Source organism: Podarcis melisellensis (assembly GCF_964234715.1).
Source record: "Podarcis melisellensis genome assembly, chromosome: 18".
NCBI classification, from domain to species: Eukaryota; Metazoa; Chordata; class Lepidosauria; order Squamata; family Lacertidae; genus Podarcis; species Podarcis melisellensis.
This window is the reverse complement of record NC_138536.1, coordinates 5668678-5684750: the sequence shown is the minus strand read 5'-3', so window position 1 is coordinate 5684750 and position 16073 is coordinate 5668678. Positions and strand designations below refer to the sequence as shown.

The 16073-nt window shown below is 53.0% G+C and overlaps 1 protein-coding gene across 1 annotated transcript in view; it reads right to left on the bottom strand.

Annotated features, from left to right (window-relative positions):
• Positions 1–1459: 1459 nt before the first annotated feature.
• FBN3 (fibrillin 3) overlaps positions 1460–16073 on the bottom strand; it is a 163860-nt gene continuing 149246 nt past the window's right edge. The window contains 10 exon segments of the mRNA XM_081895332.1: positions 1460–2877; positions 3562–3733; positions 4667–4898; positions 6341–6460; positions 7160–7288; positions 8171–8287; positions 10001–10123; positions 10834–10959; positions 12051–12257; positions 15119–15244. Of these exon segments, the coding sequence (XP_081751458.1) occupies positions 2503–2877; positions 3562–3733; positions 4667–4898; positions 6341–6460; positions 7160–7288; positions 8171–8287; positions 10001–10123; positions 10834–10959; positions 12051–12257; positions 15119–15244 (1727 nt within the window). The 3' untranslated portion in view covers positions 1460–2502.

The window sequence follows — 16073 nt, the reverse complement described above, 5'->3', positions numbered from 1 at the left end:
CCCACTACAAATTCAATAACCCCGCTCTGAAGCAGGTGGCCGCAGGGAGGGAGGCTAGCAGTAGGTGGCGCCAGAGGCAAGAGGCAAAGCCCAAGGGAGGTGGAGCCAAGCCCAGACTGGCAGCAAGGAGGCAAGCAAGTTGAGGCTGGCTGGGGGCGGACTGAGGTTGGTGGAGAAGGCCCCCCCCCATTTGCTCAGATGGGGCACACCATGAGACAGTCTTTGACACCCTCCTTCCTTATATTAGGTTGCTCTTGCTAGTTTCTCATCGGGTGCGTTCGCAGGTAAGCCTTAAAGAGGTGCGATCACACGGAAGGGTTCAGGTCAGCTTTCTCCAATCCTGGTTCCCCCTAGACGTTTCGTACTACAACTCCCACAGCTTCTGCCAAGTGTCCGAAATGGTTCCCATTATCCCCCATATTCTTTCGCGTTGGCAATCGGACGCTGACCTAAGCAGCAGCAGCAGCAACAACAACAACAGAGAGGTCACATTTGCATCATGCGCTCAAAGCGCACTTCCTGGGAACTGTAGTTCGCCCCCCACCGAGCCGCAGATCCCAGCACCCTCAACTGACTACGGTTCCTAGGATTCTCTCTGTGTGTTTTAAACGTGTTTTGGACGGTTGAGAGCACAACCAGAGCCACAAAATAAGATTTAAGCCCTGTGCGAGAGGTTGCTTGAGCCTGGGATAGCTCAGTCGGCAGAGCACGAGGCTCTTCAACTCAGGGTCTTGGATTCGAGTCCTACCTTGGGCAAAAGATTCCTGCATTGCAGGGGGTTGGACTAGATGACCCTGATGGTCCCCTTCCAACTCTACAATTTTAGGATCCTTTGGCTTGCCAGGGGCCTAATTCATGTTTCACCTCAACCCCAGGGGAGTACAACAATGCTGACCTACTCTAAAGGGCTGTTGTGAGGTTTCACTGAGATAACGTACGTGAAGCACCTTGAAAGCTCGCTTCCCCTGTCTAAATGCAAAAAAATATTATTTGTAGTTGGTTTCTGGGAGTCCAGGAATGCTCCTGATGAGGACATCAGTAAGGTTCGGTGCCTGCCCCTGCTCAAAGCGTTGTCTGGCTCAGTTGGTTAGACCTTGGTGCGAATCACACCAAGGTTGCAGGTTCGATCTCCGCATAGATATTCCCTGCTGCGTATTCCTGCATTGCAGGGGGGGTTGCCCTAGGTCAGTCATGGCCAAACTTGGCCCTCCGGCTGTTTTGGGACTACAGCTCCCATCATCCCTAGCTAACAGGACCAGTGATCAGGGATGATGGGAGTTGTAGTCCCAAAACAGCTGGAGGGCCAAGTTTGGCCATGCCCTGGACTAGGTGATCCTAAATCCCCTTCCAACTTATGATCTATGAAGTCTGCTCCTTTGTTTCCACCCAGGACACAACGGCTATATGATTTATTTCCACCCACCAGGATTTCAACAGACCCCTGGTAACTTCTAACAGATGGAGGCGTGTTAAACTCCCTCAATTTAGGGGCCTGGTGTGACTCTTGCTCACAATGTGTGTCACATTTTCAAACTGGTCCCTACCACGCAAGAACAACTGGTCCCCCGTTTGCAACCTCTTCCCTTTCCGCAGAGGGTCGAGCACATTCCTTGCTGCGGAGGTAACGAGGAAATGGTTTCCCTTGCTGCGCAATGCACATGGCTGCTGTTCAATTAACTCTAGTGCATGCCAGCTCTGCAGGGGTGACACAGATCATGCATCTAACGCTTAACAGCAGCTGCGTTAGGTCCAGTTAGGTTTAAAGCAGGTAATATACAGTGCCGAGGGAAGGAGAGACGCTCTCAATATCCGTCCCTCGCCCAGGTATGCGACTCCAAGATGCACGGAAACACAGCAGCTCTGCCTCTTCGCTTTGGTCCCCATAAGCGGCGCAGTGCACTTCAATGTTGTCCAAGGAACTCTAGTGCACTTTGGAGGACCCTGCAGAGGTTGGATCCGGTGCAGGCCTGGCTGCCTTCCCCCAACCGTTGCCGACAGGCGAAGCACCCGCACACGAAACCCCGGAGTCCAGTGTAATAGCGGGCCGGACGCACAGTGGAGACCGGAAGCTGCCATTCCCTTCCGACACGAAGGGAGGTGAATAAGTCCTCAGTGCTCACAGAGGAGGAGGAGGAGGGCCACTGGGATGCCAAGGCGAGGGGTGAAACGAGGGGGGGACCCAAGGCGAGCGGGGGAGGGGGGCTTCCTTGCCTGCTGGGTCCGGACTGCTGCCGTTCCCTGGAGGCCGCAGGGTGGAGGCCGCCTGTGGGGCAGGAGGTGGTGGCAGGGGCGAGAACAGCCCTCTGAAATACGTTTTTGTTTTGGAGAACAGGATTCGTTGTGGTCCAGATCGGGGGCTGCCCTGAAGCCCTTCCACCACGGCAGCAAGGTGGGGGGATACCGGCGCAAGGGGGGGAGAGGCGCAGATTCTCCCGGGGTGTGTCGTTGGTGGTGTGCAGCCTGAGCCCTTGGCTTCGTTGGTGTCTATCGGGAAGGGCAGGGTTAAAAGAGGCGGAGCTGCAACCTCATTTTGAGGGCCTCGCCCAGCTCCCCGGCAAGGTAGTCGTGATCCTTCAGGGCTTCCAGGTGTTGCAGTTCGCGCTTGCGGTAAAGCGGGACGCTGACGATCTCCAGCTGGTAGGTGCCGGGTGACGCCCGCTTGCGCGCCAGGTGTAGAAAGCTGAGCCCGTCTTGTTGGTGGATGTGGAAGTGGCCCGCCTCGTTCCCCTGGGCGATGACGTAGCGGACTCGGTTCTCCAGCGGCGCCACGGCCGGCAGCAGCTCCAGGATGTGCTCCTTGTGGCCCAGGCCGGAGAGATTGAGAGCCACCACCACCGGCGAGGCCACGTCGATGCTGGCCAAGCTGACGCCCGGTTTCTGCACGGTAGGGGAGGGAGGAAAGGGAGGAGAAGAGAGGCCAGGGAGGGGCTATTTATTTCATAAAGTTCACGCAGAGCTCGGTTGTGGAAAAGATAAAGCAATGAAATTATTGCAACTGCAATATGTTCAATGTTTACTTTTGAAAAGAGCTGACAACGTGTTACTTCCGGCTTTCGGCAGAGGCGTGTGCGCAGAAGCGTTGAATCGCAACCTGCATGTGTGCAGACGCGCCGCTGCAGGTTGCGGACGCTGCGGGTTGCAAACGTGCATCCTGCACGGATCACCTTCGCAACCCGAGCATCCAGTGTACAGCGGCACCTCGATTTTTGAACGTCTCGGAAGTCAAACGTTTCAGCTTCCGAACTCCGAAAACCAGAAAGTAACTTCTTCGGATTTTGATCGCTTTTCAGAAGTCGAATGTGCCAAGCAGCTTCCGTATTGAGTTTTCCGGAAGTAAACGCTTCCGGAAGTAAATGCTTCGGTTTTCGAACGTTTCGGAAGTCGAACAGTCTTCCGGAACGGATTATGTTCGAAAACCGAGGTACTGCTGTATCTGCAATATTCCTCGGGCGCCAGTTCCACTTTGGAAGCGAGATGAGGCGAATTTGGGGAGGCCAGTCCAAAGACTATGAGGTGCCCCATCTCTCTCCCTCCACCTGCCATTTTCTCCTCCCCAAATACCTGGTGCTCGTTGGTGTCATTGACGCTCCGCCGGTGACGCCCTCTCTTGGGGTAGCCGTTGATCTTGCACTCGTAACAGGCTTCGGGCGACAGCAGATTCTCCTCATCTTCCTCCTCCAGGGGCGCTGGGAGATAAGCTTCCTTGCCAAACCCTAGCCCAGATACACAGTGCCTGCAGTTCAAAAAGCAAACAAGCAGCAGAGAGGGGATTGTCAGGGGCCATAGCTGTCAACTTACAGATTTGAAAATAAGGGACCAGCAGCCTCGAAAATAAGGGATCAGCAGCCAAAATAAGGGGTTTTCTGAACACAGGTATGTTCAACTTTTGAGCCCCTCCCAGCCAAAGGCAGAAAGCCCAGCCAGCAGCCAAACGAAGCCTCAAGTGGTGGTTCCCACAGCGCAGCAACCCGGCAAAGGGGATGCAGCAAGGAAAACCACCGTCACCTCTCCGCTGGGAAGCGCTGAGCAAAGGCGAGTCCCCAGGCAACACAGCCGATTTGATCGGCACAAGGCATGCAAGCTCCACCCCCCAGTCGTTCTTAGACTCCTTATTGGGTGAGCAACGCAGCCAAGCAACACAGTTGGAGCCTCCCTCCTCCCTGGCCGGCAGTGAGGGAGGGAGAGGAGCTGCTTCCTTTGAAACCCGGGAAATTTAAGGGACATCATCAATAAGGGACAGCAACGGGACGCGGCACTGGGATAAGGGACTTTCCCACCAAATAAGGGACAGTTGACAGCTATGTCAGGGACTTTCACTCGCTTCCATCTTTCCAAACTGTGCTTTTCTGAACAGCGAGGCGGTCCCACCATTGAAAGTAAGGGCAAGTTGATAGGGTGTAACTCTTTTGAGAAACTGTGCATTAAACAGCTTCTCTTCTCCTGACATTTGTCAGCTGGGGTCCCCCCCCCGGGGGGTCTTCCGGAAAGGCCTGCAAATATTTGGATAGAAAACACCAAAGTTGCGAGGCAGCACAAGGCAGGCTGGGCTTTCCCACTGAAATCAGGGCAGCCAAAAAACCAGAAGTGAACACAGGCACAGACTCCCGCTTGTAAGTCCCATCGTTTTGCTCCGTGAACCGGAGGCCGCCGGCGTTGCTGAACTTACCCCTGCCCTGCCCGGAAGTACCCGGTTGGGCAACCACACAAGTAGCCGCCTTCTGTGTTGGAGCAGCCATAGCTACAGGGGCTCCCGCCCGCGGCACATTCGTTCACGTCCTGGCAGCCCCCGAAAGTCTGGTCGAAGTCGAAGCCGGACGGGCAGATGCACTTGAAGCTCCCCAGGGTGTTGTAGCAGGAGGCCGAGCCGCAGGCCGTGGAGCTGGAGCACTCGTTCTCGTCTGTGGCCAAAAGGGTGGTTATACGGCTGGTTATACAAGGGCCCCTTGACCCAGGACCTTCCTCCAGGGCCGGCCCGCACATCAGGCAGACCGAGGCATCCGCCTTTGGGGTTGGAATCCAAGGGGCGCCGTCAGTGAATTGGTGACTAATGGACAAAACCTTGCCAAAACCTCGCTGCCACAAGGCTTCGGCAGGGGCGGCACCTTCTGGTTTTGCCTCAGGCGGCGAAACCGGTTGGGCAGACCTGCTTTTTGCACACCAAGCAGGTGCTCTCTGATAATACTAATACGACTGGTGCATATGTTTTAATGTTTCATGGGTTATTATGTTTTTGTATATGCTGGAAGCCACCCATCATATGAGCGGGGTATGATGATGGTGATAAGATGATTACCGCATGGGAGAGACTATGGAAGGTTTGGCATTTACTGCATGTTATACTTTGAAAAGGGACGCAGGTGGCGCAGTGGTATAAACCACAGAGCCTAGGGCTTGCCGATCAGAAGGTCAGCAGTTCGAATCCCCGTGACGGGGTGAGCTCCCGTTGCTCAGTCCCTGCTCCTGCCCACCTAGCAGTTCAAAAGCACACAGTGCAAGTAGAAAAATAGGTACCGCTCCAGCGGGAAGGTAAACGGCGTTTCCGTGCGCTGCTCTGGTTCGCCAGAAGCGGCTTAGTTATGCTGGCCACATGACCCGGAAGCTGTACGCCGGCTCCCTCGGCCAATAAAGCAAGATGAGCGCCACAACCCCAGAGTCGTCCACAACTGGAGCTAACGGTCAGGGGTCCTTTTACCTTTATACTTTGAAAGACAACTAGATGAAAATAATATTTAGGTGGTACTTAACACTGCTTGAACTAGCAAAAATGTCTAAAAATATGCCAAACACATGTTGGGAAATAATAGTAATAGTAATAATAATAATTTTAATTTATTTTATCTTAACGAAACAGCAACAGACACCAGAACATCTATTATTATTATTACTACTACGCTTATGTTTGGTATAGTATGTTGTTTGTTATTATTCTTAGTACCCCGCCCATCTGGCTGGCTTTCCCCAGCCACTCTGGGCGGCTTCCAAAAGAATATTAAAATACTGTGATACATCAAACATTAAAAGCTTCCCTAAACAGGGCTGCCTTCAGATGTCTTCTAAAAGTCTGGTAGTTGTTGTTCTCTTTGACATCTGGTGGGAGGGCGTTCCAAAGGGAAGGCGCCACCACTGAGAAGGACCTCTGCCTGATTCCCTGTAACTTTGCTTCTTGCAGTGGGGGAAACTGCCAGAAGACCCTCAGAGCTGGACCTCAGTTTCCGGGCTGAACAATGGGCGTGGAGACGCTCCTTCAGGGCTACAGGGCCGAGGGGGCATTTAGGGCTTTCAAGGTGTGTTGAGCCTCCCTTATCGTCCCTTTCCACCCAGCCCCCGGTGGTTCTCTTACCTACACACTGATTCCACTGATAATGCTGGACATATCCCTGGGGGCAGCCGCAGCGGTACCCTCCCAGGACATTCTGGCACCCATGTTGGCACCGGTGGTTCCCATCACATTCGTCGACATCTGCGCACCGAGGAGGGAGAGAGAGAGATCATGTTTTAGGTGGGGGAAATCATAGACTCATAGCCATGGGTAGGCAAACTAAGGCCTGGGGGCCAGATCCGGCCCAATCGCCTTCTAAATCCGGCCTGCGGACAGTCTGGGAATCAGTGTGTTTTTACATGAGTAGAATGTGTGCTTTTATTTTTTTATTTTATGCTATATTTTCAACTCGCGGGTGGCACTGTGGGTTAAACCACAGAGCCTAGGACTTGCTGGTCAGAAGGTCGGCGGTTCAAATCCCCACGATGGAGTGAGCTCCTGTTGCTCGGTCCCTGCTCCTGCCAACCTAGCAGTTTGAAAGCACGTCAAAGTGCAAGTAGATAAATAGGTACCACTCCGGCGGGAAGGTAAACGGCGTTTCCGTGCGCTGCTCTGGTTTGCCAGAAGCGGCTTAGTCCTGCTGGCCACATGACCCGGAAGCTGTATGCTGGCTCCCTTGGCCAATAAAGCGAGATGAGCGCCGCAACCCCAGAGTCGGTCATGACTGGACCTAATAGTCAGGGGTCCCGTTACCTTTACCTTTATATTTTCAACTGCTTTTCTCATGATCCATAGCATGGAATTTTCTTTGTTTCCCCTGGAGTTTGGGTTGGCTTAGCATTTGGGAAAACGGGTCTAGCTTTGTGTGTTATTGCCATGGGATTTTGTGTCTACACATACCTTCGCAACTACTTCCAGAGGTGTCGAGGGCAAACCCTTTCTGACACTCGCAGTTGTAGCTCCCAGGGGTGTTTAGGCACTGCCCTTTGACCCCGCACAAGGTGGGCTGCGCTGTGCACTCGTTGTTATCTGCAGGAGAAGGGGGGGGGCAAAGCAGAGAGATCTCGTGAACAACCACGTATTAGCCCCATCTATAGTAGACATTAAAGGGACGCAGGTGGCGCTGGGGGTTAAACCACAGAGCCTAGGGCTTGCCGATCAGAAGGTCAGCAGTTCGAATCCCCGCGACGGGGTGAGCTCCCGTTGCTCGGTCCCTGCTCCTGCCAACCTAGCAGTTCGAAAGCACGTTAAAGTGCAAGTAGATAAATAGGTACCACTCCGGCGGGAAGGTAAACAGTGTTTCCGTGTGCTGCTCTGGTTCGCCAGAAGCGGCTCAGTCCTGCTGGCTACATGACCCGGAAGCTGTACGCCGGCTCCCTCGGCCAGTAAAGCGAGATGAGCGCCGCAACCCCAGAGTCGGTCACGACTGGACCTATTGGCCAGGGCCCCCTTTACCTTTACTTTAGAGTAGCCACAAGCACGGTTCAACAATGCCCCCGTATTGGCAAAATTTCAAAGGGTTGCCAAACTGGATGGCAGCATGGTGGCAGTGGGGAATCTGTGTCTTCGTTATGGAGCGTGCGGCTTGGCTCGCTTGCTTGAGACGTATGTTTTCCTAGTAAGCACCTTTGTGCATTGCTTACGCTGCTGGCTTGTGGGTGCAATACCTTGCAGAGGTTGCATTATAGGGTGACGGCAGGTGAATGGACCTGAAGCCAGCAGGAAGGAGGTAAAAAGTCAAAGGTACAGGACCCTTGGATGGTTAAGTCCAGGAATCAGGGGGCTGAGGGGTGAACTACAGGCTACGTGCAAATGTGTGCAATAGAGACCCTGAAGATTTATTTCTCTTTGTGAACCGGCTTCCCAGGAAAGGTTCGCCCTTGACTTTGGGAGAGCACATGGGGAACTCACCGATGCAGGAAGAATGGTGCTGGGTGAAACCCGGGGGGCACTTGCAGTTGAAGCCCCCGATGACGTTGACGCAGAGGAACTGGCAGTTGTGTTGCTTTGTGGAGCACTCGTCTAGGTCTGGATTCGTAAAGAAAATGAGCCAAGTTACGATATACGATATGTATGATATACGATATCTTTATTGTCATTGTCCCATGCAGAACAATGAAATTGAAAAACTACATGAAACATTCAAAACCCCCTAAAAACTCTGAACCCCATTTTAAAATACACTATACTATAGAGACCCCTTATGCTGCGTTTAGAACCAGAATTGCATTTGGGTAGAAACTGTTTCTCAGGCGGCTAGTCCTGGCCTTTATAACCCTGGACCTTCTTCCAGAAGGCAGAAGCTGAAAGAGATCGTTTCCGGGGTGCGCACTATCCTGCGCTATCTCTGCAGCTTTCTTATGGCACCTGGAAGCGTAGATTTGATCCAAGGTGGGAAGAGCGCACCCAATTATTCTCTCTGCAGTCTTTACAACCCTGGACAGCGTTGTTTTTCCCCTGACCGTGCAGCCCCCAAACCACACACACAGACATAAGTTAATACAGTGTTTCCCAAACGTTTTTGGGCAACGGCACACCTGTTTACTGAAAAAAAATCTCGCGGCACACCACCATTAAAGCCCCGCCCCGTGACGTCAGCGCGCAGCGTCACGCCGGGAGGGACGCACAAAAGTGAAAGTTTTTTCCCTCCCCCTTGCTGGGGAACCTCCAAGCTTTGGGGGTGGGAGGAGGCAGCAGAGCGAGGGACTGAGGGACGGCGGCAACTGAGGCGGCGGCGGCTGAGGCAGAGCTGGGAAGGGGGTTTCCAGGGGACACGGCAGCTCCTCGAAAGGCTTCTCTCAGCTGCGCTCAATCCGCCTCGGAGAGGATTTCCCCTCCGGTCCCATGCATTCGTTTGGGGCATCGCTCCGGCTGCTCCCTCTCCCGCCGCGCAGGAGCGATGCCTCTCTCTGGCTCTCCCTCCGCGCAGGCTGAGGGAGGGAGGGAGGGGCGCGTGTGACCCGTCTCTGCTGGGAGACCAAACCCAGCGAGGCAGAGTCGCGCGGAGGCGCCCAGGCAGCGCTGCCGGCTGCGAGGAGGAGCGCCAGGCAGCAGCAGGAGGCGCGGCCTCTCCTCGCCGCCGCCGCCCCGCCTCTCGCCGCCCGACTCGCCCGCCTCCCTCCAGGCATCTCGCGGCACACGAGGCAACGTCTCACGGCACACTCGTGTGCCGCGGAACACCGGTTGGGAAACACTGAGTTAATACACTCTCCGCAGTGCAATGGTAAAATGCCATCAACAGAACTGCAGCAGCATCTTCGTAGCTTGGACTTCGTTTTGCGCGAAAAGTGGTTGCTGCTTGTAGTTATTTAATTGCAGTGTTTCATCGGCTGGTGTCTTGAGCAGCAACCTCTGGAAACGAAGGGCTGAAAACCGGCGCTGCTCTCCAAAATTATCTGGTCCCTTTTAACTTTGTATTTCAGCTGGTTGACTAGAATCCCTTATTTTCAAGGCTGCTGGTCCCTTATTTTCAAGGCTGCTGGTGCCTTATTTTCAAATCTGTAAGTTGACAGCTATGGGCAGGTAGGTTAGTCTGAGAGGCAGAGACTGGCTCCCGAGGTTCACAGCTGAGTGGGGATTTGAACCCTGGGTCTAGTCCGATGCGCTAACCACTACACCACACTGCTGCAAGAGTGCTTTAAAGGTACGGTGTGGGTGTGGCCTGAAGCTAGGGCCTTCCAGAGGCGGCTGGCCTTTGCAAATCCATTTGGCACCCCGGCTTCTCTCCCATATTTTAGTTACCTTTGCAGGTCTTCCCGTCTTCTTGCAGGATATAACCTCGCGGGCAGGAACATTGGAAACTTCCTTCCGTGTTCTTGCAGATGAAGTTGCATGGCTTGGGCGACTGGTTGCACTCGTCTAGGTCTATGGTGAAGCAAATATGATATAACAGCAGCAGCAGCAACAACAATGACGACAACAACAACAACAACAACAACAACAATAATACCTGGGGACACCAGTTGCGGAGCCCCCAAGGGAAAAAGACTCAGAGCCCGGGGAGTGGTGGTGGGACCATGAGAATGATCAGAGGGAGAAAACTGGAGGTGTTGGAAACTGAAGGGGTAACAGGGTTTAGTGAGAAGGGAGATTCTGTGCTAGAGAGCAATGCAGAATTAGGGGCTGGAGAGGAGGCGGAGGCCAAGAGACAGAGATGAGGCAGGCTGGTGATGAATTCAGGGTGTCTCTCCTGCTGCAACCAGCTCCTCTCCCCCGTGGTCTCCCAGAACTAGAAGAGGGATGAAAAAGGAGGAGCAAAGGCAGGCAAGGTGGAGACGTCTCAGATTGCTTGGGAGGGAACCGGCCGAGGTGGGTCCTTAGAGAGCGGCGGGAAAGTCCTCATTGGGGAGAGTTGCTGTGATCCCTAGGCCTGTTCTGGTTTCTTTGAGTGAAGAGTTAACTTCGCAGCCACCTTGTGAGTTATCGCTGACCCGATCCCGACACCCGCACATGAAGATTACTCTCAAATTGCCAGGGACTTCCTAGGAATTTGGTATGTATTTTGTGGGTGCAGAGGGAAGGACAACCGAGCTGCTGGCTCGAGCCAGGCTGCCTGCTTCGGCGAAAACCCTTACCCTGGCAAGATGTGCCGGTGATATCGTTGGTGTAGCCGAGCCGGCAGTGGCAGCGGAACGAACCCATGCTGTTGATGCACTGGCCGTGTTTGCAGAGGTTGGGCAGCACTCTGCACTCGTCAATGTCTGCAGCGAGAGAGGAGAGGAGCCAATGGTTAGGATATGGTTACCAGGTGTCCCCGTTTCCCGGGGACAGTCCCCGGATTTCCAAATCTGTCCCTGGACAAAATCCGTCCCCAGAATATCCCCGGATTTCATTTAATGTCCCCGGATTTATATTTTAAGTGTTGTAGATTTAATAATAATAATATTTTTTATTTATACCCCGTCCTCCCCAGCCCATTCATTTTTGGAGGGGGGAAGTGCGTCCTACAGAGCGAAAAATACAGTATATCTCCTCGATTTTGCCTTATTCAAACTCCCCGAGATGTTCTGCAGCAAAAACAAACCAAGGTTTACCGAGCGTAGCTTCAGCCACAACAAACTGTAGTAATAATAATAATAATAATAATAATTTATTATTTGTACCCCGCCCATCTGGCTGGGTTTCCCCAGCCACTCTGGGCAGCTTCCATAGAAACCAAAAATACACTAAAATATCACAGATTAAAAACTTCCCTGAACAGGGCTGCCTTAAGATGTCTTCTGAAGGTCAGGTAGTTGTTTATTGCCTTGACATCTGCTGGGAGGGCGTTCCACAGGGCGGGCGCCACCACCGAGAAGGCCCTCTGCCTGGTTCCCTGTAGCTTTACTTCTCGCAATGAGGGAACCACCAGAAGGCCCTCGGAGCTGGACCTCAGCGTCCGGGCAGAACGATGGGGGTGGAGACGCTCCTTCAGGGATACTGGGCCATTTAGGGCTTTAAAGGTCAACACCAACACTTTGAATTGTGCTCGGAAACATCCTGGGAGCCAATGGAGGTCTTTCAAGACTGGTGTTATGTGGTCTCGGTGGCCGCCCCCAGTCAGCAGTCTAGCTGTCGCATTCTGGATTAGTTGTAGTTTCTGGGTCACCTTCAAAGGTAGCCCGACTTTTTAAAAAACAACATTTTATAATAATTCTTTCCAAAAAAAAAAAAAGTGTCCCCGGATTCTTTGAAAAAAATCAGATAACCTTAGGTTAGGATCATCACCAATGCAAAGCCAGTTGCGGTCAGGGAGAGGGGGGGGGATCAGATACTTTGCCCACAGATCCTGCCCCCTGCTTCACAGGCTCACCTCTCCCGTCAGTTGCGTATCCTGGCCCATGTGGGCACATTTTCTTGTACTGGGCGGTGGCAGGAAAGGGGCAGAGTTCGCACTGGGGGCCCCAGCCCCGCCCTCCGTTGCAGCAGCACTCCGATTTCGTGACCTGGTGCCGGTTGGTCGAGGACATCTGGCACATGGTCTGTAGCACCTCGATGAAACAGAATCCTTGGCGGGTGTCTGGGAAGGGGAGGGGAAGAGATCGGCAGTCAGTGGCGTAGCAGGGTGTGTGCCCCGGGCACAAAATTACCAGGAGCGAAAATTTCAAAGGTGGAAAAAGCAACCCAGCATGTCCTCCGTCTGTGCCTCTCTCAAGAGTAAGGGAGTCCACTCTTCGCCCCCTCCCCAAACCTTCAGGTCAAAGGCACATATTTTATTCGGCTGTTTATATTATTGTTTCGTTTCGTTTTCAAATTCTTCCAATGGCAAACTGAAGTTGGAAAGGGAGAAATGGACGGCATGGGCTGATCAAGGGAAGTGGGCGGGCTGCAATTGCCTCGCTGGTGCCGTCACAGGTTGGCAGTGGCGTAGCGTGGGTTGTCAGCACCCGGGGCAAGGCAAGTTATTTGTGCCCCCTAACCCGTGGATTTGCGCCCCCTAACCCGTGGATTTGCGCCTCCTAACCCTAACCCCCAGATGTTGCGCCCGGTGCGGCCGGGCCCCCCTGCACCCCCCACGCTACGGCACTGCAGGTTGGTGGAACAATAGCGGTCTTGTCCCGGGCACCAGCAACCCACGCTAGGCAACTGTAGGCCGTTAGCGGAGTGCGCCACCGAACCTGCTGTGGGACCAAACTCTAGGTGGGATGAGAGCTGGGGAGAGCGTGGGAGGGGACCAAGCGGTCCTCTCGTCCACCCCCCCCCTGCTGTGCAGGAGTAGCTTGTATTTACTAGGGGCGGATAAAACACAGAGAAAGAGAAAAGGAGACCTGGCCTTCTATGCTGGTATTGTAATTCTTTATATAAACATATATTTAATGATATGAGTGTGGAATACAACACAGAAATCTTGACTGATGCACGGTCATGCCAGTCCTGCTTTCTTGTCATGTTTAATTCAACACACACATCTGGGAATGGGTAAAATTCCCAAATCCTAAATTTCTGCCACTTCATTCTACAGAAACACAGGTGAGCACTGATAAAATAGAATCATATAATTGTACTACTACTACTACTAATTTATTTATACCCCGCCTGTAATGGTTATATGGGGTTGCTCGTGCGTAAGTTGCCGCCACTCCTGGCTAGGTAGCTTGGTTAAACGTTTCTTGGCTGGACAGCCGTTCACTCCGTGGCTGTTTCAGTCGCTAGCAGAATCTGTCAGTGGGCGTTTCTTGAACTTCTTCCAGGAAAGACGTTCTTTGACGCCAAGTCTCCGCCTACTTTCCCTGCGCAGAAGTCTTCTGCGCAGGGGGTGTGTGGGTAGCGGAGGACCCGTGCCCTCCCAGCTGCTCTCCAGCGAAGAGTCCTGGAGCCCCCTCGCCGATTCCCCCATCCCCCCCTTTATCCCTGGTGTTACGCTGATTTCCTTCCCCAGCCGATGAGCTGCCTCTCTCACTGCTTGGCCCTTCTCCGGCATCACTTGGGAGCCCTGCCTCCACCTCTGGCTCCGATGTCAGTTCCCTGACACCGCCCATCTGGCTGGGTTTCCCCAGCCACTCTGGGCAGCACTCAACAGAACATTAAAAACAGAATAAAACTTCAAACATTAAAAACTTCCCTAAACAGGGCTGCTTTCAGATGTCTTCTAAAAGTCAGATAGTTGTTTCTTTCCTTGACATCTGATGGGAGGGTGCCACCACCGAGAAGGCCCTCTGCCTGGTTCCCTGTTACCCTTCTAGAGCTGTTGGGTTTTTGTTTTTATTATGTATTTTGTGGTTTTATATCTTGATTGTATTATGTGAACCGCCCTGAGACTCCCGGGTATAGGGCGGTATATAAATTCATTTATTTTTTTAAAAAAAGGTCTAGCCCAACCCCCTATCTGGGATGCGGGTGGCGCTGTGGGTTAAACCACTGAGCCTAGGACTTGCCGATCAGAAGGTCGGTGGTTCGAATCCCCGTGATGGGGTGAGCTTCTGTTGCTCGGTCCCTACTCCTGCCAACTTAGCAGTTCGAAAGCACGTCAAAGTTCAAGTAGATAGATAGGTCCCGCTCCAGTGGGAAGGTAAACGGCGTTTCCGAGCGCTGCTCTGGTTCGCCAGAGGCGGCTTAGTCCTGCTGGCCACATGACCCGGAAGCTGTACGCCGGCTCCCTTGGCCAGTAATAATAATAATAATAATAATAATAATAATAATAATAATAATAATAATAATAATAATTTATTATTTATACCCCGCCCTTCTGGCTGGGCCTCCCCAGCCACTCTGGGCGGCTTCCATAGAAACCAAAAATACAGTAAAATATCACACGTTAAAAACTTCCCTGAACAGGGCTGCCTTAAAATGTCTTCTGAATGTCAGGTAGTTGTTTATCGCTTTGACATCTGCTGGGAGGGCGTTCCACAGGGCGGGCGCCACCACCGAGAAGGCCCTCTGCCTGGTTCCCTGTAGCTTTGCTTCTCGCAATGAGGGAACCACCAGAAGGCCCTCGGCGCAGGACCTCAGTAAAGGACCCCAGTAAAGCGAGATGAGCACTGCAACCCCAGAATCGTTCGCGACTGGACCTAATGGTCAGGGGTCCCTTTACCTTTAGCCCAACCCCCTACAATGCTGCCTATTGGCACCCATGGGGGAGTGGTGCTGATGGGCGGAGCCTCATTATGTCTGGTGGCTTAGAGGCGGAGCCTGATGTCACAGGGGGCGGGCCCAATGGCACAATCCTCTCACCCCTCCCAAATCTGCCTCTGCCCTAAATTCTCACCCCTCAGGAAGAGGAGAAGGTCAAACTCCCCCAGTGCTTCCAACGCAACGCCTGTGAGCTGGAAACAGGGCCAGGCTATCCTCTGATGACTGCAGCTGCCTCATCGAGGCCACCGCGAGACGACTGCAACTGAAAGCTCAAGGGGAAGCTGCTGGGCGAGAACCGTCATCGCTTACCAAGGCACTCGGTGCCGGAGGGGCTGCTCTGGAATCCTTCGTTGCAATCGCATTGGTAGCTGCCCACGGAATTGACACAGCGTCCGTTGGGGCAAATCCCTGGCTTGGTCCGGCACTCGTTCTCATCTGAGGGCAGCAAAGAACGAAAAGGAGGAGGTTAGAAGTTGGAGAAAGAGTGAGCTTCACGTTTGTCATGGGCTGGTTCAGTGGCCATGAGGTTGAACTATACATCTGAGGGGCAAATTTATCTCCCCGGGACGTCAAAGCACCACACAGGGATTTAAGTAGAACTACTTGTAAGCTCAACATCAAAAAACCCGAAGATCATGACCACTGATCTCATCACCTCCTGGCAAATAGAGGGGGAAGAAATGGAGGCAATGAGAGATTTTACTTTCTGGGGCTCCATGATCACTGCAGATGGTGACAGCAGTCATGAAATTAAAAGACGCCTGCTTCTTGGGAGAAAAGTGATGACAAACCTGGGCAGCATCTTAAAAAGCAGAGATATCACCTTGCCGACAAAGGTCTGTATAGTTAAAGCTATGGTTTTCCCCAGTAGTGATGTATGGAAGTGAGAGCTGGACCATAAAGAAGGCTGATCGCCGAAGAATTGATGCTTTTGAATTCTGGTGCTGGAGGAGACTCTTGAGAGTCGCATGGACTGCAAGAAGATCAAACCTCTCCATACTGAAGGAAATCAGCCCTGAGTGCTCACTGGAAGGACAGATCCTGAAGCTGAGGCTCCAAGACTTTGGCCACCTCATGAGAAGAGAAGACTCCCTGGAAAAGACCCTGATGCTGGGAAAGATGGAGGGCAGAAGGAGAAGGGGACGACAGAGGATGAGATGGTGGGACAGTGTTCTCGAAGCTACCAGCATGAGTTTGACCAAACTGGGGGAGGCAGTGGAAGACAGGAGGGCCTGGTGTGCTCTGGTCCAGGGGGTCACGAAGA